Source organism: Mytilus edulis, chromosome 10 (assembly GCF_963676685.1).
Source record: "Mytilus edulis chromosome 10, xbMytEdul2.2, whole genome shotgun sequence".
NCBI lineage: Eukaryota > Metazoa > Mollusca > Bivalvia > Mytilida > Mytilidae > Mytilus > Mytilus edulis.
This window is the reverse complement of record NC_092353.1, coordinates 34,969,331-34,996,307: the sequence shown is the minus strand read 5'-3', so window position 1 is coordinate 34,996,307 and position 26,977 is coordinate 34,969,331. Positions and strand designations below refer to the sequence as shown.

The 26,977-nt window shown below is 32.7% G+C and overlaps 2 protein-coding genes across 2 annotated transcripts in view; both read left to right on the top strand.

Moving 5' to 3' along the window:
- Positions 1-26,977, top strand: part of LOC139491009 (uncharacterized) — a 335,932-nt gene that overhangs the window by 111,529 nt on the left and 197,426 nt on the right. The gene's annotated exons all lie outside the window — the stretch shown is intronic.
- Positions 3,299-26,637, top strand: LOC139491011 (uncharacterized). Its single transcript, XM_071278253.1, has 7 exons — positions 3,299-3,335; positions 4,889-5,012; positions 15,016-15,102; positions 18,680-18,799; positions 19,570-19,751; positions 20,467-20,566; positions 25,454-26,637. Exons 2-7 carry the CDS (start codon positions 4,946-4,948, stop codon positions 25,960-25,962), a joined length of 1,065 nt encoding a protein of 354 aa, XP_071134354.1. The 5' UTR covers positions 3,299-3,335; positions 4,889-4,945; the 3' UTR covers positions 25,963-26,637.

The following is a 26,977-nucleotide window of genomic DNA, read 5'->3' as shown; positions in this document are numbered from 1 at the left end:
GCAGCGGTTGTAACAGCGAACGTTCACATAATCTACCCCAGTCAATGGGATAATTTAAGGTTGTCAATCAATGGCCACAGCTACACTGTTTTGAATATGATTCTATTTATTTAAGGAATGACTGTAATATTTTTTCTGTCTATGAAGAAATAACATAAAAAATTTGGTGCACACTGAATAACGCGCGTAGTAACAGTGCGCACCACATTTTTTATGTTATTTCGAATAGACAGAAAAAATATTAGTCATTTCTAATAATTATTTAATTCTAAATTCCATTTTAAACCGTAAAAAACCATGAAAAAACGTCGATGACGTCACGGTCAAATGACTAAATTATGTCTATGGGCTGATAACAAAATAACGTCAGCCAATCAGAAGACGTGTTACATCCAAAATTAAATTATGAATGATTAATGATAAACCAATCTCTTTTTAGGAATTGTCCCTCGATCCTTGGACAAATTATTAGAGGAACTGTCAAACGTCAGAGCAATCTCAGACTAATCGAAATTATATTCTTTCGATAATTCTATTTACCAAATAAAATGAGCTATTACCTGTAGTATTAGAGATACAACCTTTTTCCCGAAAGCCTAACTTTTGAAGGGGAAAATCCTGACACAGATATTCAAGAATGGTAGTCCAAATAACGCATCGTTAAAAAAATTCGGAAAACGGCTTCATTTTTTTTTTCAGTACAAAATTAACATTTATCATTTTTATCGATTTTCGTATAAAGTACACCTTACAGTCATCCTGATCTCTCTTCCCGATAGTCCAACTTAAAACTATGTGGGACTATCGGGAAGGTGTTTGTGGGACAACTCTCTAGTTTCAAATCCGTCCACAAAACTTAAGCTTTCAGTATAAAATTGAGACTGGAAATGGGGAATGTGCCAAAGAGACAACAACCCGACCATAGAAAAAAACAACAGCAGAAGGTCACCAACAGGTCTTCAATGTGGCGAGAAATTCCCGCACCCGGAGGCGTCCTTCAGCTGGCCCCTAAACAAATATATACTAGTTCAGTGATAATGAACGCCATACTAATTTCCAAATTGTACACAAGAAACTAAAATTAAAATAATACAAGACTAACAAAGGCCAGAGGCTCCTGACTTGGGACAGGCGCAAAAATGCGGCGGGGTTAAACATGTTTGTGAGATCTCAACCCTCCCCCTATACCTCTAGCCAATGTAGAAAAGTAAACGCATAACAATACGCACATTAAAATTCAGTTCAAGAGAAGTCCGAGTCTGATGTCAGAAGATGTAACCAAAGAAAATAAACAAAATGACAATAATACATAAATAACAACAGACTACTAGCAGTTAACTGACATATGCCAGCTCCAGACTTCAAATAAACTGACTGAAAGATTATGATTTCATCATATGAACATCAGGCACAATCCTTCCCGTTAGGGGTTTAGTATCATACCATCATAACATATATGAGAAGAACATAACCCGTGTCATGCCAACAACTGGTTTTTGAATAAATGTGTTTAGTTCCGATGCAAAGACCCTATAAGTGAATCAATATTAACGCCAAAATATGCAATCTTTAATGACCTGACAACAGTATCGTAACTATATCCCTTCTTAATAAGTCTATTCAAAGGTTTTGTAAGTTTTTGAGGTGAATACTGACACCTTTGTGCTTTATAAAGAATATTTCCATAAAAAATTGGATGTGAAATACCTGAACGTATAAGAAGTCTGCATGTTGAGCTATATTTACGAATGATGTCCTTATACCGATGATAAAATTTAGTAAATGTTTTGACTAGTTTGTAATATCGAAAACCCTGGTGTAATAATTTTTCAGTAATACATAAATTTCTCTCGTTAAAATCTAAAACATTGTTACATACACAAGCGAATCGTACAAGTTGAGATATATAAACACCGTAAGATGGTGACAAGGGAACGTCACCATCTAAAAATGGATAATTAACGACAGGAAATGAAAAATCATCTCTTTTATCATAAATTTTAGTATTCAGCTTTCCGTTAGTGATATAGATATCAAGATCGAGGAAAGGGCAGTGGTCATTGTTAGTATTAGCTTTCTTTAAAGTAAGTTCAACGGGATAAATTTCTTTAATATACATACTGAAGTCGTCATTATTGAGAGCCAAAATATCATCCAAATATCTAAAAGTATTATTAAATTTGTTTATCAGATGTTTTTTCGATGGGTCTTTGCTTATTTTTGTCATAAATTGTAACTCATAGCAATACAAATACAGGTCCGCAATAAGTGGTGCACAGTTAGTCCCCATTGGAATTCCGATAATCTGACGATATACGGAATCCCCAGATCGAACAAAAATGTTATCTAGTAAAAATTCAAGGGCATATATAGTATCAAAGCATGTCCAATTGACATAGTTTTTTTGTTTATTGCTACTAAAAAATGACCTAAAAGAGTTTGAACATATATATTCACATTCTGACTTTTTAAATGCCCATTTAATTAGGTGTGTGAATTTTTTCTTTATGAGAATGTGAGGCAATGTGGTATACAGGGTAGAAAAATCAAAACTTTGAACAGATTCAAAATCACCAATATAAGCATGCAATTTATCAAGTACTTCCAACGAGTTCTTGACACTCCAAAAGTAATTAATTCCACTATTTTTGAAGGCCTTATTTGAACAATTTATTATTAGGTTTTTAATTGTACCAAGTATGCTGGTAAGAAGAACAGACAATTTAGTAGTGGAACAATGGCTTGACGACGAAATAAATCTATATTTGTAAGGTGTTTTGTGTAGCTTCGGAAGCCAGTACATAGTTGGGACTTTCAATGTATTTGGCTCTGCTTGTAAAGCGGTAGCTAAAAGTTTATGTTTGTTACAGATGATGGAGTCAGTTGTAATGTTGGTGAATTGGTGATTTCTTTTTTCAGAACCTCAATGTAAATAAATGCTTATAAATACGTCAAAAATAAAGGGAAAAATGCGTTTTTTAAAAAAAAAACTTTAAAATAATTCATTTTTTTTTCAGTCAAGTGCTGTTTTTTTCTAGGAGAGTGGTTTGTTGCGTATTAACGGTAGATATTTTTATAAGCATTCTGAATTATTTTTTTTGCTAAAATTCAGCACAATACATTTTCAAATGATCCTTCTGCTTTTCACTCGTCGCGAACTTAAATATTCTCACTATAAATTGTATTGCTATTTACATGAAATGTGTGCATTCTTTGTGTTCCCTTCTGTTACCCCTTTATAATCAGAAGCATTTTTTATTGGTTGAATCAATGAACCGGGGACATTTTGATAATAGAAAACGTGTGTGATTGAATGTGTGCTGGATGCTAGATCGGTAAGAAACGTTCATTTCCTGTCGAGTTCACCTACATATTTTGTGTATTTTCGTATATTAAATTAACAAGAGTTACAACCCTGCATTCAACATTGTATAATATTTGATGTCTCCTGTTTAGTATATTTCAAATAAATTTTAAAAAGCACATAATGGCAATACTACGATTGGCTTGTAAGTTGTATAAAGCATACTTTTATCGGTTTGTGTTTATTTCCTTTACATGAAATGCGCTGATCAATATATCTTATATATAATTATTCACCTCAGTGTGTTTATTCTGTCGACATTGATATCATAGGGAAAATCCATCAAAGGAAACAGTTCAGTACCAAAAAAAATCATTGTCTTTTACAGCCCTATCCCAAATCCAAGGAATTATATGTTTAACACACCGCTCCATCGATGTAATAATCAACAGTCTGACCCTCATACGAAAGGATGATTGTATAAAAAAAGAAGATATGGTATGATTGCCAATGACTGAATGAGACAAATTTCCACTAGAGACCAAATTGACACAGAAATTGACAACCACAGGTCACCGTACGGCCTTTAACAATGAGCAAAACCCACAACGCATAGTTAACAATAAAAGGACCCGAAATGACAATGTAAAACAATTCAAACGAGAAAACTAACGGCCTTATTCATGTACAAAATTTGAACGAAAAACAAATATGTAACACATAAACAAACGACAACCACTGAATTACAGGTTCCTGACTTGGGACAGGCACATACATACAAAGTGTGGTTTGGCTAAAACATGTTAGCGGGATCCCAAACCTCCCTCTATCCTGGGACGGTATAACAGTACTTTTGAGGTTACCGTTACATTTTGGAAATGTATTATCTAAACGAGTCTGCCTTATTCATGTTGTTGATGGCGTATGTAAGCTAAATCTATAGGATGTGCACTGGTTGATATATTTGTCTATAGGAAAAATTGTTTATTTATTTGGTGGAATTTAATTTATACTAAATTTTAGTTACCTTTGAAAAATAGGGACATGTTTACACTGCAAAGTTTACTACAAAAATAGAAAAGTGACCAATATAAAGTAGTTCGTTATCATAAATGTATGCTCTCTAAATTCATTTAAGGCCACGCTGTGCAAAACAGGTAAAGTTTTCAGATCATTAAGGACTACGGTACCGAAAACCTAAAGAAAAATGGCAGCGAATGCATCAATTGAAGCATTACATCCGATTGCATTGAGTGTAGGCACAGACGATATCTTTGGTTAGCTTGCTTGTTAACTGAACCATGAAGTCATTATATGGTCAGGTATACTACCCTCCTTTCGAAGTAGCCTATTCATACAGACATATAAATTGGTTATCTGTCGGACTAGTTTACTCTTAAAGGAGAGTAGTTTACCTTACCTTGTAATGACTTCATGGTTCAGCTATAGCAAGAAAGCTTTCCAAAGATATTTTCTGTGCCTACACACTCAATGCAATCGGCTGTAAAAGCGTTTCAAGTTAGTTTTTACAAAAACTTCTGCTAATTCAAGATTGTTTAAAGTTTCAAGCTCTTTTCTTTTCAGTGGTTACTTCTACCAAAGTATCAAGGGATCTTTTCAATCACCCCAGTGTACAACGTGATGGCGAAGTTGTACACGGAGCTCGTTTTGATATTTTCTTTTGTTGTGCTTACTGTTACTACTCAAGGTGAGTACTTCTTCCAACGAAGTAGATAGTTTGGTATACGTCATACATATAGAAATCCAATAACAAAGTAAAGCAGAAACAAAAACAAAAAAAAATAAAAACAAAATCAGCAAAACCTTCAACAAAAAAAGACCATCACAAAAGTCATCTAGTTCTATTCTCCCAAGGATAACTTTGGAAAATGAATATGGTCACCAAAGGTCTTCTTCCTATCGGCTGTTAAATTCTTGCCAAACTATGACGGCTGTTTGGCTGTGTGCGATGTGCAAGTACGCATGCAGCCATGTCTGGTCAGAATGGAGACTTCAAATCCGATGGTTCGTGAAAAGGAAGTACGTACTACGCTCTTTTCACAATTAGGAATTCTTTTAACAACTCTTCAGGGGTCTGTTGTCGGCCTGCTGCAAAGGAAAATGTCTGTTCTTATCCAAATAAACTCCTCATAGATACCCTCATTTCACCGTGGCAGTAAACATTTCTAGATCTTCATGCCAGACGGCCTCTATAACAGGACCTACGTATTGTATTTATTGATTATTTGTTCCCGTCCTGAACATGCATCAAATATTTGCCACTGGATGTTAAGCAAACACCATTTAATCAATCAATCTAGTTCTATGCTACTTTATAAAAATGTTCAATGGGTTTGTGAAAATATTAACACATTTAACAACTCCATTTCCTAAATAAAATTTACTTCGTCTCTCTATACATATGCTTACTTCCAATGGAATATTTGCCACTGGTAGTTAAACTAGCAACGAGGTATACGGTACCTCAACACGATTTGATAGTTTTATGACAATTGAGACCGAGTGATATTCAATTAAAATTAGTAATTAACTGGAGCTCTCTATTAAAGAAACTGAAATAACAATTCACAGTCAGGTACTACCTTTTGTGGATCAAATCAGCATTTCAACAATTAATGTCTCTTAATGATTTTCGAGGCCTGATATAACCGAAGAGGTCCAAAAAGCGGTCCCTTTCAGTAAAGGAATCTGAGCAACGAACGAAGGAGGCATGTTCATTAATTTCAAACGATAGAGTTACAAGTTAAAACAACTCAAAAATGACTTTTTATACTAACACTTTGTGAAAGGGGTGTTATAAGACTCCCTGGATATTTGACTCTCCAAATTGCACTTTTTGTGTACTGAAAAGGGTCAATAAACTAATTATGATAAAAGTAGTCGGGTACACCTTTTTTAATTTAATCACGTGTCTTAATACTGTGACTAAATAGTGTATACATACTTTTCTAAACACATCTATATAATAATTGACGGTTTTTTATTCATTTTGATTGATTGATGGATTGTGTGTTATTTTTTTTTTTTTTTTTTTTTTTTGTTGTTGGTTCTTTTAAAGGGGTATCAGCTGAGGATATCAGCTACGAGATATAAAAGCAAAAATGAAATATGATTTGTGTTAAACGAAAGTGAAATAGTGAAATAACAATTGGCTTTTATCAGTTAATTTGGTTAAATTTTGTCAAAATAAGTTATGAAACATCGCTGATGAGACCTCATTGAATCTGACGTAGTAATGTTATCTTCAATTAGACTTTCAATCCAAATAGGCAGGACAGGAGTATTGAGTAAAATAAGGCAGGACGAACAGCTTGGGAAAAAATAAGCAGGATGACAATTTATGTAAGAAAAAGTCAGGATTAAATAAGAACAATGTCTATTTATTCATATGTAAGTCTTTAATGTTGAACAATGACCACGGTCATCTGTAATGAAACATAAAACAGTAGTTAGCCGCTTAATAAGCACCGTTGTCTTGAGTAGTCCACAGTTATGTGTTATATAAGTACATAGAAAATAATAACCCTCTAAGGGTAAATTATTTTAAAAAAGGCAGGACCGCCGGAATAGAGTGAGAGAAAAAGGAATGACAGAGATTACAACTAAAATAAAATGCAGGACACCGAATTGTTCATTCTACATGTTCTAGCCCGCATAAAAATCAAATGCCGGTAGATCTCTAGCTCCCTTAGCTGGAGAGGTGTTACACATGAATTGAGCTATTCAAAAGAAAAGAATAACAACATTGAAGTGAAACAATGATAAATGGTTTACTTTTACAAATTGTGACTTGGATGGAGAGTTGTCTCATTGGCCAATCATACACGGCACATCTTCTTACAGTATAAACCATTTGGTTGACTAATCCAATCCACACACAACAAAAGTTTTCAGGTAAAATTTAAAACGAAGATAATCATACTTTTTAACCTACAAGCTATGAAATCAAACAGATTTATAGGGAATCACTGAAGCATGATTAGAGAGGGCCCCCTCATAGATCCACTTTATAGCCTTTATAGGCAGTTACACAGGCACTTGTCTCAGAAGCAAAATTCCTATATATACCTTAATATAACAATGTTATATTAAGGTATATAGGGGTCCCCCCGGGAAAAAAATTCGGAGACAAGTGCCTGTGGGCAGTCATGAGAGGCCGGGCCACCACTTATCAAAATTTCTGGATCTGTCACTGAGTCAATTGTTTTCTTAGAGATACAATTGATCCCCCATTGAATTAAAAAAAATATTTGAACCCCACTTTTTCACTTACAGAAACTTGAGTCACCCCTTACATTTGAAGGGTTGATATCATAACGCTAATTCCTTTCCCCTGCACAAACTGTATCCTTAAAAAATGCAAAGTGCAGACATAATTGCACACAAAACGTAAAGGAAGACTGCAAAAAAACAAAACAAAAAAACTGTAAAACATGAAACAAGTTTATGAGTTGCAATATTTTACACTTAAGTTTGTCAAGTTGCAGCATGTCGGTTTCCCGTAATCAACTCCGTCTCTGTCTGAGTCAGTCTGAGTCTGAGTCACTCGGAGTAATCTGCATCAGTCTTCCTTTTAAGAGGGTGGTAAAGGGGGGTACTGAACACGGAAACACGTGAAAAAGAAATTGCAAAAACGTTGCACGAAAAATAAAAATCGGGGAAAAACGAAGCACGAGAAATAAAATCATAAATATTAAGGAAAAAAGTACCAGAAGTTATTACTCAGTCGTTCTTGGAGATCATGCAGCCTTTATTAATGGACATGGAGTCCTTGCGGTCAACTTTTAGCGTCTGCTACTTGCATCTTATTTGGAAAAAAAATATTATTCATAATAATTTGATGGACTTCATTGATACCATACATATTGCAAAAGTAGAATGGTAACAACATACATCAATTACTATTAGATTACACAAATTTCAGAAGGTATTATAACACACTGACTTTTTAATCTAATGCTGGACATGCACGAGAAATTAAGAGCACAGACACGAAACACGGAAAATAAATAAGGGGAAACACGAAGCACGCAAATCGAGCCAAACACGAGAAAACAAGAAATAAAATGTCAAAACATGAAAATACGGGAAATTAAAAGGCTGAAAACGTTGCACGAAAATAACCCTTTACCACCCTCTTTTAATAAACCATTTGCCTTATTTCAGTAAAACTTTTTAAAAGTTTATTTCCTTGACTGATTGTGTGTTGGGAAGAAGTACAACTTACCCACTGAAGAGTTATGCAGCCATTGATAAAAAGGTAGTCCGAGATTACTCTAACACCCAACGGCTGTTTTGCCAGACAAGCTGCATGCATGGGGCCGTGGGACGTCTGGTTAAACAGCTTGTCTCAGAAAACAGCCGTTGGATGTCAGAGTAATCTCAGACTAATAAAAAGGGTAATTTCGTCACTAATCAAAATGTACCACACACTATAGCTATAATCAACATTTTGCAGACATTCACACACTCAGCCCATTTTCCAAATATAAAGTTCACCTAAGAAAGAAACAGATAGCATTTAAGCTGAGGCACCTGACCTAAATACCAATGACCCTGCCTGCCATCAAACATGGCCGACATGGGTAAAAATAGAACAAAGGATAAGGGGTAAAATGCAGTGAGTTTTTATGCCCCACCTACGATAGTAGAACATCACCTACAATAGTAGAGGGGCATTATGTTTTCTCGTCTGTGCTTCCGTTCGTCTGTTCGTCGGTCTGTCTGTCCGTTCGTTCGTCTGTCTGTCCCGCTTCAGGTTAAAGTTTTTGGTCAAGGTAGTTTTTGATGAAGCGGTCCAATCGACTTCAAACTTAGTATACATGTTCCCTATGATATGGTCTTTTTAATTTTAATGCCAAATTAGAGGGTTTACCCCAATTTCACGGTCCACTGAACATAGAAAATGATAGTGCAAATGGGGCATTCATGTACTGGGGACACATTCTTGTTGGCTTATATCTTTGAAACTAAAGCATTAAAAGCAAATCTGACATCATGCAACAATGTTCTCAGGGTAAGATCTATATGCCCTGACAATTTCAGACAAATCAGACAACCTGTTGTTGGGTTGCTGTCCCTGAATTGGTAATTGTTATTAAATTTTGCAATTTTTGGTTATTAATTTATCTTGAATATTAAATTTTTATTATTATAGATTGAGATAAACTGTAAACAGCAATAATGTTCAGCAAAGCAAGATCTACAAATAAGTCAACATGACCAAAATGGTCAATTGACCCCTTAAGGAGTTATTACCCTATATAGACAATTTTTAACAATTTTTGGTAAATTTTTGTAATCTTTTACAAAAATCTTCTTCAATTAATCTACTAAGCCAAATAGAATTTAACAATTTTCAGTAGGGTATCTAGATTGAAAAATATATCTTTCCACCCTGCCATTTAACAAACATGGCCGCCATATGGCTAAAAAAGAACATAGGGGTTTATTATATATATAAGAAAAACGATTTCAAATCGTCACAACTTGAACACTAATTTAAACAATGATAAGGGGTCTTCAGTAACAAACTATTGTAAAACTACACTGGGATGACCTGCTTTTAAATTAACTACTGGGCCATATAAAGCTTTATACAAATAAATTACACTGATACGCCAGACTGAGAGAGTAATACTCATGTCTTAATCACATTTCTATACTGTTAATGGGTACATGTCAGTCAGACAGGTTTGATCTGACCTTGACCTCATTTTTAGGGTCCATTGGTCAATTTTAAGTGTTCAGGATTTGGTCTGTTTTTCAATTAGCATGTATGATCATGTATGCACAAGAGGTCATGCAACTATATTTGGCAGATCTATAACCATGATAACAAATTTGTAAGATGTTTGTCTGAAAAAATTGATATGACCTTTACCTCATAGTCATAGATTTAAAAAAATGTTAATTTTCTAGAATGCTTTTTTAAAAGTAAAAACTTTATCTTTAAGACTTTCAAAGTAAAAACAATGGTCATTAAATCATGTGAACATTTCAGCATGTGCATTTTTGTGATATTTAAATATAAAACAAAACTGAACTGTCAAATTTATGATTGACCCTAGTGGCAAATGTCAAACTAATGCAGTGAAGTTCAATACATGTAGAAACCATAGTGAAGAGTAGACAGAACAAAATTCCTGTTTCTAACTATGCCACATCTTAAAAAAAAATGATTTTATCTTTAAAACACTTGAAATTGATAGCAGTTAAATGACCGTTCCTTCTTTGGACACTACATCTTTAGATGTTGATGCATAGTTTGGCCTGGGACATTATTATTATAATGTATTTATTATATAGTCCCAGATTTGGCAGATAAAAGTAAATGACTGAAACAAATTGGGAAATATTCACAAAAAGAATGTTTCTTTTGTTTTAAAAAATTAGTTTTGCATATTGAACTGAAACATCATGATTCATATTAAATTAAGGAAAGAAAAAAAATATTTAATTTTAAATCAATATCTGCAGTATCACAGCAAGAATTTTTTTGTTTGTTATATATATATGATAGATATCGTCAAAGTTTTAATTAAAATATTTAGACAGACATTTACTGAGAGGAGCCAAAAATCAAAATTTATAACATAACAGGAAAGCTGAATAATAACTGAATTCTCCATTTCAGAATCTAATGCATTCTGGGTAATATTTTTCAAAAACGTACACCACAACGTTGTGATTGGTTTAAAACAGTCTAAACAATGGAACTCTATCTATTGACGTAATGTTATTTTCATATTGGTGTACAACCAATGAGGACCCATTATAAGTCCTTTAGATTCTGAAAAGGGGAATTGCTCAACTTTCATAAACGCAAAATAGGGGACAGCCGGGTCACATCATTTTTTTCTATATATAATTTCCTGAATGCTAGGTATGGCATGGTTTGTCATAACAATATAAATAAGAAGTGGTATGAGTGCCGATGAGACAACTTTCCATCCAACATTTGTCCAAGTCACAATGTTAAAAAGCTCACAAATAAAGGTCAAAGTATGGACTTTAACACAGAGCCTTGACTTACACTGAACAGCAAGCTATAAAGTGCCCCAATATGACTAGTGTAAAACAATTCAAACAGGAAAACCAGGCAATAGTCTAATCTATATGTAAACCTCAGATCTGTGTATGACCTCAAATCTGTGTCCGTTTCTCAAATCTATGCCACATCGTGACGTCAATCTCTAATCTATGTCCGAAAAAAATGATTCGGCCTCAAATCTGTGTCCGATTTTCAATCGTGACAATCGTGACGTCATTCGCAAATCTATGTCCGTTAAAAAAGATAAGGCCTCAAATCTTTGTAATGTTTAAAAAAAAATTCCAGTTTGTTTAGCCATGCGCAAATTTATGCCCGTCTAATAAGTTCGGCCTGATAGGTTTTTTGTTTTATTAAGTCATTTCCCATAATTCAATTTTAAGTTGGTATGTGTTCTCCATGTGTATTTAAGGGCTCACATATAGTATATGTTTAAGTAAATTCATACCACTTTATCTATGTTTTCTCTTACAACAGGAATTATTGTACTTCTTGAACAGTCATAAAGTGCTTCATATTTTCTATGGTCATGTGGTTTTTGCTTATCAATCAGTTGCTGACAGTTGCTCTTTGTCCAAACATGTCCTATGAATTGCTATTTTTAAAAGTTTTGAGATTTCTTGTATAAATTTACGTTTAACTTCTTGGTCATAAAAGTAAAGTGACAAAAACTTTTTTACCATTCTGGCTGAAAACGGCACTTTCGTTACCAATTTTCTTTGCTCCCCAATTTTGATGTTCTTCTTTGGCCTTTACAATCTGTACAACGTGAGGCATATCAGCCCAAAACGCTTTTGGATTTGGATCCTTTGAAATACCTTTTTTCCACTTATTAGATATAGTGTATCCCTCATTTGGACAGTTGAGGAATAATCTTTTTTTTTTTTTTTTAGCTTTTTTAATATAAATTAGCTCTTGCTGATGACATTAACTTTGCAATTTTTATAAAGGGTTATATATGGGATCACTTCTTGTAGAATTTCTTTTAAAACACTTCTAATAATGTTTAATGCAATAAAACATATTTTATACAATTTGAATAATCTTTCTGAAAAAAAAAAAAAAAATTAATATTGATCATTAATACTTTATATTCTATAAAGTGGGACCAAAAGTCAGGCAATAAATTTCTTCAAAGTAAAAATGCCTTTAAACTCAAGCCTTTTGTTTCTTAGTTAAACATGACAGTACTGCCTAGAAAATATCCTAATATAACAGAAAAAGGATAAGTTTACAAAAAAATTTGACTGAAATTTCTATCAAAAATAATACTTTAAGTGAAAGTGACATAATTTTGAATGTGGAATAGTGTCCTGCTCCGCCATCATTCCTGTTATGCAGTGACGTCGCATACTTGATGACGTTTTGCTTTATCTTACGTCGATGAAAGGACATAGATTTGAGCTAAAATGGCCATAGATTTGTGTAAATAAAGGAAATAGATGTGAGACAATACAGGACATAGATTTGAGACAATAAAGGACATAGATTTGGGACATCTGTGACACAATACTAGAAAGGACATAGCATTGAGGCCAGACATAGATTTGAGGCTTACATATATAAAAAATGAGAAACAAATAACACTTATGAACCACACCAATAAACAACAACCACTAAACAGGTTTCTGACTTAGGACAGATGCGTAAAAATCAGACATGGGGTCAATTACATTTGAAAGTAATTAATTACATTCAATTACAATTACAAAATCTTCAATTAAATTACACATTACATTTGACTTTTTTTACCAATGTAATTAATTACATTCCAATTACTTGGCAAATGTAATTAATTACTTCAATTACATTTGAAAGGAAATTTAAGATAAAACATTAAAAACATGCATTTATTCTATGATATGTACATAAGTATTATACATTGCTCTATAGTTATAACAATTAGACAGTGTTCAACTAGTATATACATTTTTGTATTGTGTCATATAACTTATTTAAGCATTTTCCCATTACATTTGACCATCATCAGCTTTTCAAATGTTCCATCAGCCAGTCTGCACCTTTCCGGCCTAAATGTTTTTCCAGCAGTGCTAAATAAGCGTTCAACTGGTGCAGATGTGGCTGGAATAGCTAAATATTGCACTGCTAACTTAGCTAGACGTGGTAAACGTTGACAGTTACTATGCCAATACAAAAGAGGGTCTTTTGACATTTGTCATTTCTAACTGTTTTGGATCAGACGGTGAATATTTTACACTTTTTTTTATGCATTGTGTCAATGTTGGTTGAATTTCTTTATTCTCAGAATGCAGAATGTACAAATCTCTGTGTTTTCTCTGAAAATTACAAAAGGCCTTATTTAATATCTTGAAAATATTAAATTGTTTTAATTTACCTATTGAAATTTTACATTTATTTAAATTTATTTGATTGTAAATGATACAAAAAAAGAGCACTATTTTTTATTTTTTGAAATGATTTTCATTTTTATCCCAGCTTATTCAAATTATTTATCTTAAATAAGTGATTTAGAAATCTGACTTCTTAAAACAAAAATAAACTTTAGTTTTAATCACAACTAATTAATTTAATAAACAAAATATTTTCCAAATTTAAATGTAAGCTATTAGAGGATATAAGATAAATGAAATCTGATTAGAAATGAAAAAGAAGCATTATGAATTTATTAATTTTTAAAATTCTTATATAGTATTACCTTCATATGTGTAACAAAGTTGGATGTAACTTTATAACTTCCACTAATGAGGGTATGCATTATCCCTTCAAGAATTTAAACATGTACCTATAGGCCCTAGGGGTATATTTATCTCTCTCTAATTAGCCTTATATCTGTTTAACATAACTGTTATAAAAACAGTCATTATATAGTTTGTAATAAAACAAATAGCCAGAGGTTATATTTATTGGTTATTTAAGTCCTTGAATAAAGTTAATTATGTTAAATCAATGTCTTAAAATATCTATCTAAATCTACTAATTAAGGTCAAGACAGTGACTTCCTAGTGGTTTCTTTTAAAATTATGGCATGTGTCTACATTTTTTTTATCATTCAATACAAAATGAAGAATCTACCATGGTTGTGTTAATACAGAAAGTATACTGTGAAGGCTTTTCTTTGTCAGCTTACAACATTTGTTAAGATTATTGCTTTTAATAATTTTTTGAGAAAACACAAGATTTAATCTTTTGATCCAAAATTTCAAATGTAATTGACTTGTAATTGAAAAGTAATTGTCAATTACAGGCAATTTTGGCTATGTAATTAATTACATTCAATTACATGTAATTGAAAAAATGCTCAATTACACATTACATTCAATTACATGATAAATTATAATTAATTACAGTCAATTACAATTACATATTTCAATTACCCCATGTCTGGTAAAAATGCAGCGAGTTTAAATGTTTTAACAGGCACCAACCTTCACCCTAACCTGAGACAGTATTGTGTAACATTACAACTTATAAAGACACTATAAAATATAAATTGAATGGCTAAACTTGATCAGAAAGACATTAAACAAAACCATACTGAGTTCAGTGAAATGGAGGCTACACCTAATTCCAAACCTTTGATTCAAAGTAGCAATGCGGTGATAAGAATTTTGAGATTTGCTCAATCATGCATTTTACAGTTATTCTACTTTTTTCTCAGGTGACATCGATGACAACAATCTTCATGGTTTTGATAGACCAGTCAGAAGACGAGAAATGGAGAACTTTTTTCAATCAAATTGTACAAGTAAGGTTTGAATGCTTTCATTTTCATTATATCTGGTTTGTAGAATGGCTGCATCATAGAATAGTTTATTATGTATACCTGGTCCAAATGGACACCACACTTAAATTTGAAACATTCAAATAAACCCAAATTAAAATATGTATGGTTGTATGATAACGGTTTATTTCTTCCTCTGTGATATTTTATCCTGAGGATAACTTGTCCCGGTAATTTTTTTCCAGGCACGGTATGTCACAGGTTAAGTTTTTCCAGAGTAGTGAAAATCTATCTGTGTTATGCGGATAGTATGTACCGGTATATATTTCATAGAACCGTGTGAAATAGAGTCCCATTAACTACTTTGTAAGTTACTCACAATCAATATATACCTGACTATAATTATAAAATGTTTTATAAAGGTAGACCAAATTTGCATAATTTATCAAAGGGAGGTAATTATGAGCAATTTATATTTTAAAGATATTAATATAATATATTTCTGAATCTATTTTATAGTGAAATTTTTCTTTGAATCTTATTTTTTATATATTCATTTATATAAAAAGATGACTTACAACTTGATTTAATAAGACATATAACATTTCACAGGTAAAAACTATCCAGCTGTTAAACATGCTTTTGTTTCAATATATTGTTATGCTATGATTTATCTGATTTCCATATAATCAACAACTACATCTCTGTCCCCAGACAAAACTATTTATATAGTTAAAAATATCATCATAATAAAATTCTTCCATTACTGTTAACAGTAGTAATGCAACTATATTTCTACTTTACTTTTAAATTTATATTTGTACTGAGATCTGAAAACATCTCACTTTTACATGTATTTCACTAACCTTATTTAATCATGATATTATTTTCACAATTACGATCTTTGAAATTACTTCTGGTTTTCTTCCCTATGTTTCATGATAATTTTCTTTTTAAAAGGATGATATTGACTTGAATATTTCAGGAATTTTTTTCAAGGATAATTTGTGAAATTATTTCCCATTATAATAAATTTTTTTTTTTTAACAATTTTGCTTTATTTCAAATACACCATTATTATTTCATAGTATTTTAAAAGGATAAGTTTTTTCTATTAACTATTCAATAAGTTAATAAACTACCCAGATAGAATTTCATGGCAAAGGAAAAAATATCCAATGGAAATATTTTCCTCCGGATAAAAAAATAACAACAACTACTGTGACATTTTTTCCTCCGGATCAAATTTCACCTGGATACAATTTTGCTTTACAATATTATCCGTGAACATTTTAAAATGCATTTCCAGCAAAAGTGGTCAGGTGATCCACAGAATTAAATGTTCAACGGATGACAAATTTCCTATTGTCTGTATTGTATGCAGGATTCAGCAAAACCTGGAAATTTAATAATCACGAACATTGAAGTTTTTCTTAACCCACCAAAAATACTTGAATCCACATTAGTCAGAAGTACTCAGTGTACAGATTCATTATAAACCTTGCATGTGTAGCTGAGACGATTTTTTTACTAATCTGAATTTTCATATTCATCAACCATAAAATGAATTCAAATAAATAATACAGCAAGTCAGTTTTAGTGCTTCAAAATTGATTTACTTTTTATACGACCGCAAACAAATTTTGCTTCGTATAATGGTATCTATTAATCATGTCGTCGTCTGCGTCGTCGTCATCGTCCGAAGATGCATTTAGTCTCAAGACAATAACTTTAAGATTTAGTGAATGGATCTATATAAATTTTTACCAGAAGGTTGAATACCACTAAAGGAAGGTTGGGATTGATTTTAGAGGTTATGGTCCCAATGGTTAAAGAATTAGGGGCCAAAAAGGGACCCAAAATAAGACTTTTTGTAGTTTTCAAACAATAACTTGTGTTTAAATTTATGAATCTCTCTGAAATTATACCACAAGTTTCCATACCATGAAGGGATGGTTAGTAATGACTTTGGGAGGTTAGGGATCTAAATGTTTGGAATTAGGGGCTAAAAAAGGGGAATAAGGTGCAAAAAGGAGGGGAAATAGGTTTTTCCGGACAATAACTTTAGATTTAGTTAATTGATCTATATAAATTTTTACCAGAAGGTTTAATACCACTGAAGGAAGGTTGGGATTGATTTTGATGGTTATGGTCCCAATAGTTTAGGAATTAGCTGCCAAAAAAGGGGTCCAAAATAAGCATTTTTGTAGTTTTCAAACAATAACTTGTGTTTGAGGATGTACTTAGGTGAGGTTTTGGAATTTGTGTCAACTGTTCGGACTCCTTGGTGTTTTTCCATTCAATATAATGTAAAATATTTTGCCCTATAACACCCATTTATTTTTTCATATAAGACTTAATAGCTCATGAAAGGTCATTTACCAAAATTTTAGAAGATTCTTGATTTTCTTTCTTTTGTTTTGAGACCCAAATAATACCAATGCAAATATAAGGTAAAAGACCGAGTCTGCCTTTTCCCGCCATATTTTAAATCTCAAATATCTCGAAAAGGAGGTCCATGACCTCTCAATATTTTTAGCTTATCTTTATCCTTAATTGATGATCTACCAGCTTATAGTATCAATTTTAATTTCTAAATTTCTTAATTTTTACCTTACTTCACCTAAGTACATCCTTAAGTGTATGAATCTCTCTGAAATTATACCACAAGTTTCCATGCCATGAAGGGATAGTTAGTAATGACTTTGGGGGGTTATGGATCTAAATGTTTTGGAATTAGGGGCAAAAGGGGAAACACTAGGTTTTCTGGTCAAATGAATGGACAATTAAGACAATTTAAAAGCAGTGTAAGGGAGGTAATTCAAAAACAGTTAACATACAATGTTGGTATGTTCGCATTTACCTCATTTACACTGATTGTAAATTATGTATAAAGAAATGTCAAGTTTTGGACTTATTGCAAAAAAAGGGGGGTGGTAGTAGTTTTCATTTTTTTCCCCCAAATTTCTCAAATTCCAAATTTTTGAAAAGTTTGAAGAAGAAATCTTTAATTGCACAATATTGCAGAATAGATTTGAAAGATCTAGACATTTGTTTTGTGTCAGAAACTCATATTATGTCAAGAATTTGATCACAATCCAAATTCAGAGCTGTATCAAGCTTGAATGTTGTGTCCATACTTGCTCCAACTGTTCAGGGTTCGACCTCTGCGGTCGTATAAAGCTGCGCACTGGGGAGCACCTGGTTACCTTTTCTTTATTGACTGCATGTTCATGTTAAATTAAACGTGCATTGAAGTAAATTTTACTTCAAACTGCTGTAGCAAGATTTCAAAACCTCATATATCTGTTTAATTTGTTAAATAGTATACTGTGGATTCATTGATATTCAATGGATACCATTTTTCATGGATTTCGTTGGGTACAGAAAGGAGAACCTTGAATTCAAATTTGCAACAAATTACAAATTTTCTAAAGGAATGAGTGGTGACTTTGCCAAATTAAACCACAAGTTTTCCTCAGACCACGAAAATTGATACCTACTAAAATAAATGAATCAACATTAAAAGTTGATTTTAATAAGAACAGAATAAATGTACATTTTGTGATTTGGACTGAAAAATGAATGAAATGTGTTTTAGATGGTGTATGTTACAGACTTTTTGAAGAAAAATTGAATTGGATAGAAGCAAATTACATGTGCAACACATTTTTTAGAGACACACACCACCTGGTTACCATTGATAGCTCAGCTGTTCAAGGTATTATATTATACTGTAAATTCAGAAATTATTGCAATATTAGAATTTATTGCACGCTAACTTTTGGTTACTTTCTGTGGGAAATATTATATTGCTATGCAATAATATTTGTTTTAAAGCAACAGCAACAGTTCAAAGAGTACAATCCTACATGTGAATAAGGCACAATGTGATAAACTTATGTTCGCACATAAATAAGCATAGAAAATTGCACAAAATTAATTATTTGCAGGAATTTTTCTTCAAAATTTGGAAATATGGTTTACTGACACATGTGTTCTTCTTGTTTTGGTATGGAAGTCACTGAAATAAATCTATAAAAATATGTTATCATTTGACCATTTCTGCGTTTTATTTAAGGCCCATCCTGGAGGCAGAATTGTCCCACCTATTTGTGATTTGTTTGCAAAATTTTGGATTTTTTCTGCCAAACATGTTTTTTACAATATTTTTTTTTGGCACAATGTCATCGTCCAAAACTATCTTATGATACCTTTGTACTATGATTACACATTAAGTATAAATAAACTATGCACTATTTCTCAGTCAGTTTGTGTCAAAATTGGTATAACATTAATACTTTGTCCTATATTTTGGACAAGATGCATGCTAAATTGCTGAACTCCTTTTGTATGGATGGGATAAACTGAACTTTTGCAATTCTCATGGCTAAATATCTGTTCTCTAGACTAAAATGCCAATGACAACATAGAATTGTGATAATGACTGGTACAAGTGTTTTGCAATATTTCTTTGGTATATTTTTATAGTCTCTGTAGCAGACCTTATTTCATCCACCAGATTTAATGATACAGAAAGAGTTTGGATTGGCTTAAAAAGGAATACTTCTAATATAAGTGTTTTTGATTGGGTGGATGGATCTAACATATCTTACACCAACTGGTACCAGTCAGATAATCCACTGGTTCCCAGTGAGCCAAGCAGTGCAGATGTAAGTAACAGACAGGCCAAACTTGCTTGAATAAAAAGTTATGACTCTTAAAATGAAAGCATTAATATGAAAAATTTGAAATTGTTATATACAATGTACTCATTTCTTTCAAGCGCTGAAGATGATAATAATGATAAAACTCTGATTATAAAGACAATATTTGATTGCCAGTCATTCAAGAATGTATTCAACATCTTTATATAACATTAAAAGGCCTTCAAAAAAGAGAAAGCATTCTGAATATAATTTATATGGAAGTTTTTACAGAAACATTAGTTGTATTTTGAAATTTAGGAAATGTGATATTATTGCCACTGAGACAATTATCTGAATCAATAGGACAAGGATGAAAATAACTACAGGTTACTGTACAGCTTTCAATAATGAACAAACACACAATGTTCGATAGACTATTATAGTCCTTCCATATAAAAATGTAAAACAATAAAAAAAAAAACCCAAAAAAAAAAACCAAAACAATACCAATTTTATGCTAAAACAGATATTATCAATATGCATCTACTTTGATAAGAATGAAACAAAGAAGAAGAACATGTATATATATATATATATATATATATGTTTATTTGGACGAAGACAACACATAAATTTATTTTTTTTATCTGCTACAAGATCTTTTGTATCAGATAAAATCAGTTTAGTTTATTATATTGAGTTTGTTTAATTTTATTAGCTATTTATTTACTTACACTAGGAAGAATGTGTTAACATTTTCATGGAAGCTGACAAATTTGGATACTGGAATGATGAACTCTGTGCCAAAGAACATTTCTACATGTGTGAAGGACCCCCTGGTTTGCATTATATTGTAATTTATGCAAATATTGGAATTACCATTCATAATATCATCGAAAGATTATTTTTCATTTGAAATGTAGGGATTCCTCTAAGATTGAATCTTGATATCTTTATGGTATATCTCAACCGTGCTCAGAACTCACCTTATAAATTTACATCACAGCTATTCTTATATGTATTTTTAGCTCACCTGACCTGAAAGGTCAAGTGAGCTTTTCTCATCACTTGGTGTCCGTCGTCCGTCGTCTGTAAACTTTTACAAAAATCTTCTCCTCTGAAACTACTGTGCCAAATTTAATCAAACTTAGCCACAATCATCCTTGGTGTATCTTGTTTTAAAAATTTGTCCGATGACCTGGCCATCAAACCAAGATGGCCGCCATGGCTAAAAATAGAACACAGGGGCAAAATGTATATTTTGGCTTATATCTTTAAAACCGAAGCATTAAGAGCAAATCTAACAGGAGTAAAATTGTTGATCAGGTCTAGATCTATCTGCCCTGAAATTTTCAGACGTATCGGACAACCCTTTATTGGGTTGCTGCCCCTGAATTGGTAATTTTAAGGAAATTTTGCAGTTATTGGTTATTATCTTGAATACTATTTAAGATAGAGATAAACTGTAAACAGCAATAATGTTCAGCAAAATAAGATCTACAAATAAGTCAACATGATCATAATGGTCAGTTGACCCCTTAAGGAGTTATTGCCTTTTATAGTCATTTTTTACCAATTTTTCATAAATTTTGTAGTCTTTTACAAAAATTTTACCAAACTTAGCCACAATCATCATTTGAGCATCTAGTTTAAAAATGTGTCCGGTGACCCGACCAACCAACCAAGATGGCCTCCATGGCTAAAAATAGAACATAGGGGTAAAATGTAGATTTTGGCTTATAACTCTGAAACCAAAGCATTTAGAGCAAATCTGACATGGGTTAAAATTGTTCATCAGCTCAAGATCTATCTGCCCTGAAATGTTCAGATGAATTGGACAACCTGTTGCTGGGTTGCTGCCCATAAATTGGTAATTTTAAGGAAATTTTGCTGTTTTTGTCGAGCCTGCAACTTTTGTTGCAGAAAGCTCGACATAGGGATAGTGATCCGGCGGCGGCGGCTACAGCGGCGGTGTTAGCTAACTTCTTAAAAGCTTTATATTTTAGAAGGTGGAAGACCTGGATGCTTCATACTTTGTATATAGATGCCTCATGTTAGAAAGTTTCCGTCAGTCACATGTCCAATGTCCTTGACCTCATTTTCATGGTTCAGTGACCACTTGAAAAAAAAGCTCAAATTTTTTGTAATGTTGAATTCTCTTTTATTATAAGTAATAGGATAACTATATTTCATATGTGCGTACCTTGCAAGGTCCTCATGTCTGTCAGACAGTTTTCACTTGACCTTGACCTCATTTCATGGATCAGTGAACAAGGTTAAGTTTTGGTGGTCAAGTCCATATCTCAGATACTATAAGCAATAGGGCTAGTATATTCGGTGTATGGAAGGACTGTAAGGTGTACATGTTCAACTGGCAGGTGTCATCTGACCTTGACCTCATCATACCTGTCAACCTCTGAAAATGAAAAGTCAGGTCATGACCTGCATTGAGAAAAAAAATCTCAGGTCATAACGCGTACGACATTTTGCGGGCTCAATTGAAGAACAAAAATATGTTTACATATAATTTATATAGTCAATATGTATATGAAACAGTTAGAACATGTATACAAGTTTATTTCAGACTATTGTTATCTTCCATAGTAGCAGACTTGGCATTCTTTAAAAGAACTGCACTTGGTTTCAGTTCATAGCAATGCAAATGTGTATTCATTTTACAAGAAAGAAGAGCACACAGTGTATCCTTATTAAGATCAGCCCTACACTCTGTAGCTATTTTCTTTACTAAAGAAAATGCCCTCTCACTGTCTGCATTGCTGTTTGGCAAAACCAGTAATGTTTTAGCAAGTTTTGACAAAACAAAAAATCTTGGCTTGTTTTCAACTACCACTTTGTTATTTTCAACTGAAAGGGCCCTCTTTACTATTTGGGTGGTTTTAGTTTTTCCACAGGAATAACCTGAAGCTATTTCACAGCTCAGGTAAACAGTCCTACATTTTGACTTTTGGTTACATTGAAAAAGACCGATAAAACCGACGGTCGCATTACTTCTAAATACCGGAAACAATTCCGGTCAGAAATCCGGGTGAAACGGGTAATGTTAGAAATTCCCGGGACCCGCCGGGTAAAGAAAAACTCCCGGGTGAGAGGTGAAAATAACGGTTGTCACCCGCAAAAAACGGGTGAGTTGACAGGTATGCCTCATTTTCATGGTTCAGTGGTTATAGTTAAATTTTTGTGTTTTGGTCTGTTTTTCTCATACTATATGCAATAGGTCTACTATATTTGTTGTATGGAATGATTGTAAGGTGTACATGTCTAGCGGGCAGATGTCATGTGACCTTGACCTCATTTTCATGGTTCAGTGGTCAATGTTAAGTTTTTGAGTTTTTGTCTTTTTATCTAATACTATATGCTATAGGTCAACTATATTTGGTGATATTTTGTGATCTTTATGTCAGTCACGCAGGTTTTATTTGACCGTGACCTCATTTTCACAGTTCATTGCACTGTGTTAAGTTTTTGTGTTTTGGTCTATTTTTCTTAAACTATAAGTAATAGGTCAACTATATATGTTGTATAGAAGCATTGTTAGCTGTACATGTCTGCCTTGCATGGTTCATCTGACCTTGACCTCATTTTCAAGGTTCATTGGTCTTTGTTTAGTTATCTTGGTTAATGTTAAGTTTATGTGACAGTTGTTATAAAGCTTAACTTTATACTTAAGACTATCAACATAATATCAATGATTAGTATAGAAGGCGAGACATTTCAGCCTGTGCACTCTTGTTGGTTATTATCTTGAATACTATTATAGATAGAGATAAACTGTAAACAGCAATAATGTTCAGCAAAGTAAGATCTACAAATAAGTCAACATGACCAAAATTGTCAGTCAATCCCTTAAGGAGTTATTGCCCTTTATAGTCAATTCTAACAACTTTTTCGTCATTTTTTGTAACTTGTACAAAAATCTTCATCTCTGAAACTACTGGGCCAAATTTAAACTAACTTGGCCACAATCATGAATGTGGTATATAGTTTAAAAACTGTGTCCGATGACCCCACCTACCAAACAAAATGACCGACATGGCTAAAATTAGAACATAGTGGTAAAATGCAGTTTTTGCTTTATATCTTTGAAACTAAGACATTTAGGGCAAATCTTTTCAGATTTAAATAGCCATCAGAATAAGATCTATCCCCTCACAAATTTTCAGATGAATCCTACAACCCGTTGTTGGGTTGCTGCCCTAAAATTGGTAATTTTAAGGAAATTTTGCAGTTTTTGGTTATTATCTTGAATACTATTATAGATAGAGATAAACTGTAAACAGCAATAATGTTCAGCAAAGTAAGATCTACAAATAAGTCAACCTGACTAAAATTGTCAGAGAACCCCTTAAGGAGTTATTGTCCTTTATAGTCAATATTGAACAACTTTTCGTTATTTTTGTAACTTGTACAAAAATCTTCTTTTCTAAAACTATGGGCCAAATTTAACCAAACTTGGCAACAATCATTACTAGGGTATCTATTTTAAAAAAGTGTCTAATGACCCTGCCTACCAACCAAGATGGCCGACATCAGTAAATACAGTAACAGGTGAGCGACACAGGCTTTTGAGAGCCTCTAGTTTGATATATAAAAAGGAGTTTTTCAATTTTGATTGCAAGACATATGGACACTTATCTGGCCATGAAGCCATAATTTATTTGTATAACTTGTAAACTGATGAATTATTTTACTAATTTTTCCACTGTCATATGTCCATTGCCTTTGACCTCATTTTTATGGTTCAGTGATTGCTTAAAATACTATACTTTTTTTCATGTTAATTTCACTTATAAGAGTTAAACTATATTTCCTTGCAAGGTCATCGTGTTCATCAGACAGGATTCACCTGACCTACACATCATTTCATAAAAAAATCGGTCAAGGTTCAATTCCATATCAAAGATATTAAAAACAATAGATCAACTATATTTGGTGTATGGAATAATTGCAAGATGTCCATGTCTGACTGGTATCACAGGACCTACACCTCATTTCATGTTTCGTTGGTCAATGTTATGTTTTAATGTTTGGTGTGTTTTTTAGAGTATCTGAGAAACACAATAAGTAATCGATCAAATATATTTGGTGTATGGAATCATCATAAGGTATACATGTTTTTCTTGTTAAAATAATCTAACCTAGACCTCATTGTGATAGTTCATTGGTCAATGTTCAGTCTTTATGGATATGTCTGTTTCTCAGATACTTTCAGCAGGATTTTTACTTTATTTGGGATATGGAAGATTATGAAGAGATTATGTCTGTATTGCAGGACTATTTGACATTTATTTCACTGTTTTGGATCATTAATTGTTTTAACCTTATGTGATACTTTTAGTTATTAAATAATATAAAAAAAGAAGATGTAGTATGATTGCTTATGAGACAACTCTCCACAAGAGACCAAAATGACACAGAAATTAACAACTTTAGGTTACCATACAGCCTTCAACAATGAGCAAAGCCCATACTGCATAGTCAGCAATAAAAGGCCCTGAATTGACAATGTAATAGAATTCCAACGAGAAAACTAACAGCCTAATTTATGTGCAAAAAACTTATTTTACAAACCTTCAAAAATAAAGTCAATCATGATCAGTAAAGCATGCAAGACATTTCATTATGTGCACTCTTGTTAAAGTTCTAATTTTACTATTTCATAGTCATCAAATAGACAATACATGTACTCACCATAATGTCTATTTCAGTTCCACAACCAATTGTAACTATTCCACAGTCATCATACAGTGTAATCATTGGAGACACTGTGACATTAGCTTGTAACGTGACCTCAGACCTTGATTTTGTTGATTTTGTATCATGGGAGAAGAGAAATGCTGATTTACCAGAGCTTATCCTAGACTTTAATAAGATATCAAGTTTGAGTACAAAATACAGTGGCAGTAATTACAGCACACCATCTCTGACCATCTTCAATGTTGACAAAAGTGATGAAGGAAATTACATGTGTTTTGCTGCTGGATATGATGGGATAGGGAACAGTTCCGTCATAGTGCTTACAGTTGTAGGTAGATGTTTTATATTCTCTAACACCTCTGCGGTGGGATTTTCTATGATCTTATATTGCTGTGCATGTAGAATTCTATGTATTAAAACATTCCATAAAAATACCTGTAACCACATTCACATGCATTACTATTCCCTTTTGTCTCTAAACCTGCAATGTATTTTTAACTGGAAGTGGTTGCACCAATAATACATTTAATTATACACCTTATTTCTATTTGTCTGCCATTACAGGACATCACACAGGTTCCTTTAAATTTTAATAATACAAAATATCTGACGCCACAATGGAAAAGTGATTGTTGTATGAAGTCAATAGTTCAAGGGGGACAGATTCTCAAGTCAGCCCAGAATACCAACTAGGTGTATTGTTAGCATACCAGTCTGATGTTAAGCAGTAGCTGGAAGCCACTGTCTGGTAAAGATTTCATCGGCCTTGTGCAGAAGCACTGGTGAATGCCTGATTGGTCTGTAAACATCTGAAATTGTTTGCGAATTATAGCCAGTATTTTATTGAGTCTATGAGAACAAGTTACAAGTTTGTTGCTGACATTATTTTCATCCTTTTACTGGTATTACTATTTGATTAATAAGAGTCCCCTTCTAGAAATCAAAGGGAATCAGTTGTCAATGTGATTTACCTAATTACCAATAAAATTGAGAACCACGGATCTGAAATATTGATAGATCTTGGTCATCTAACAAAATAGTTTTTATTTTTTGTCTCCCAGAACAGGTCTTCATAAGTAAAACAGATGCACAGGATGTGAAATATTCACCTCACTCATTATGTTGATCCTATTATGAATAAATAGTTCCAACTTGAGGTCAGACAGCCAAAAAACAATCATAACCATATAACGAAAACAACTATATCAAAATATTTAATATTTGTCAAGGTCATTTTTTGGGATATATACACATATTTTTATTGCATCAACACATTTCATTTAACTAACTAACATAATTCCTCTTGCTAAACTGCATCTGCTATGCTTCCTTTATATATAGACATGTATGGATTTAAATGTTAGTTCATGCTGTCAAAGCTTATTTGAAAACATTCAAAATTAAACGAAACCAAAGCAAACCAGTATGGTACATACTATACTGCATGTACAACTATATGTAGAATACACATAAGAGATATAAGTAAATTATCATTTAAATTCAACCAAAACAAACTAACTTCATTATTGTAAATA

Bases quoted from the DNA above. Each gene is read 5' to 3' on its own strand.
- LOC139491011 (XM_071278253.1), top strand. From the start codon at position 4,946: ATGGCGAAGTTGTACACGGAGCTCGTTTTGATATTTTCTTTTGTTGTG. The intron at 5,013-15,015 runs GTGAGTACTTCT...CTTTTTTCTCAG, and splicing joins GCTTACTGTTACTACTCAAG to GTGACATCGATGACAACAAT. The intron at 20,567-25,453 runs GTTTGCATTATA...TGTCTATTTCAG, and splicing joins CATGTGTGAAGGACCCCCTG to TTCCACAACCAATTGTAACT.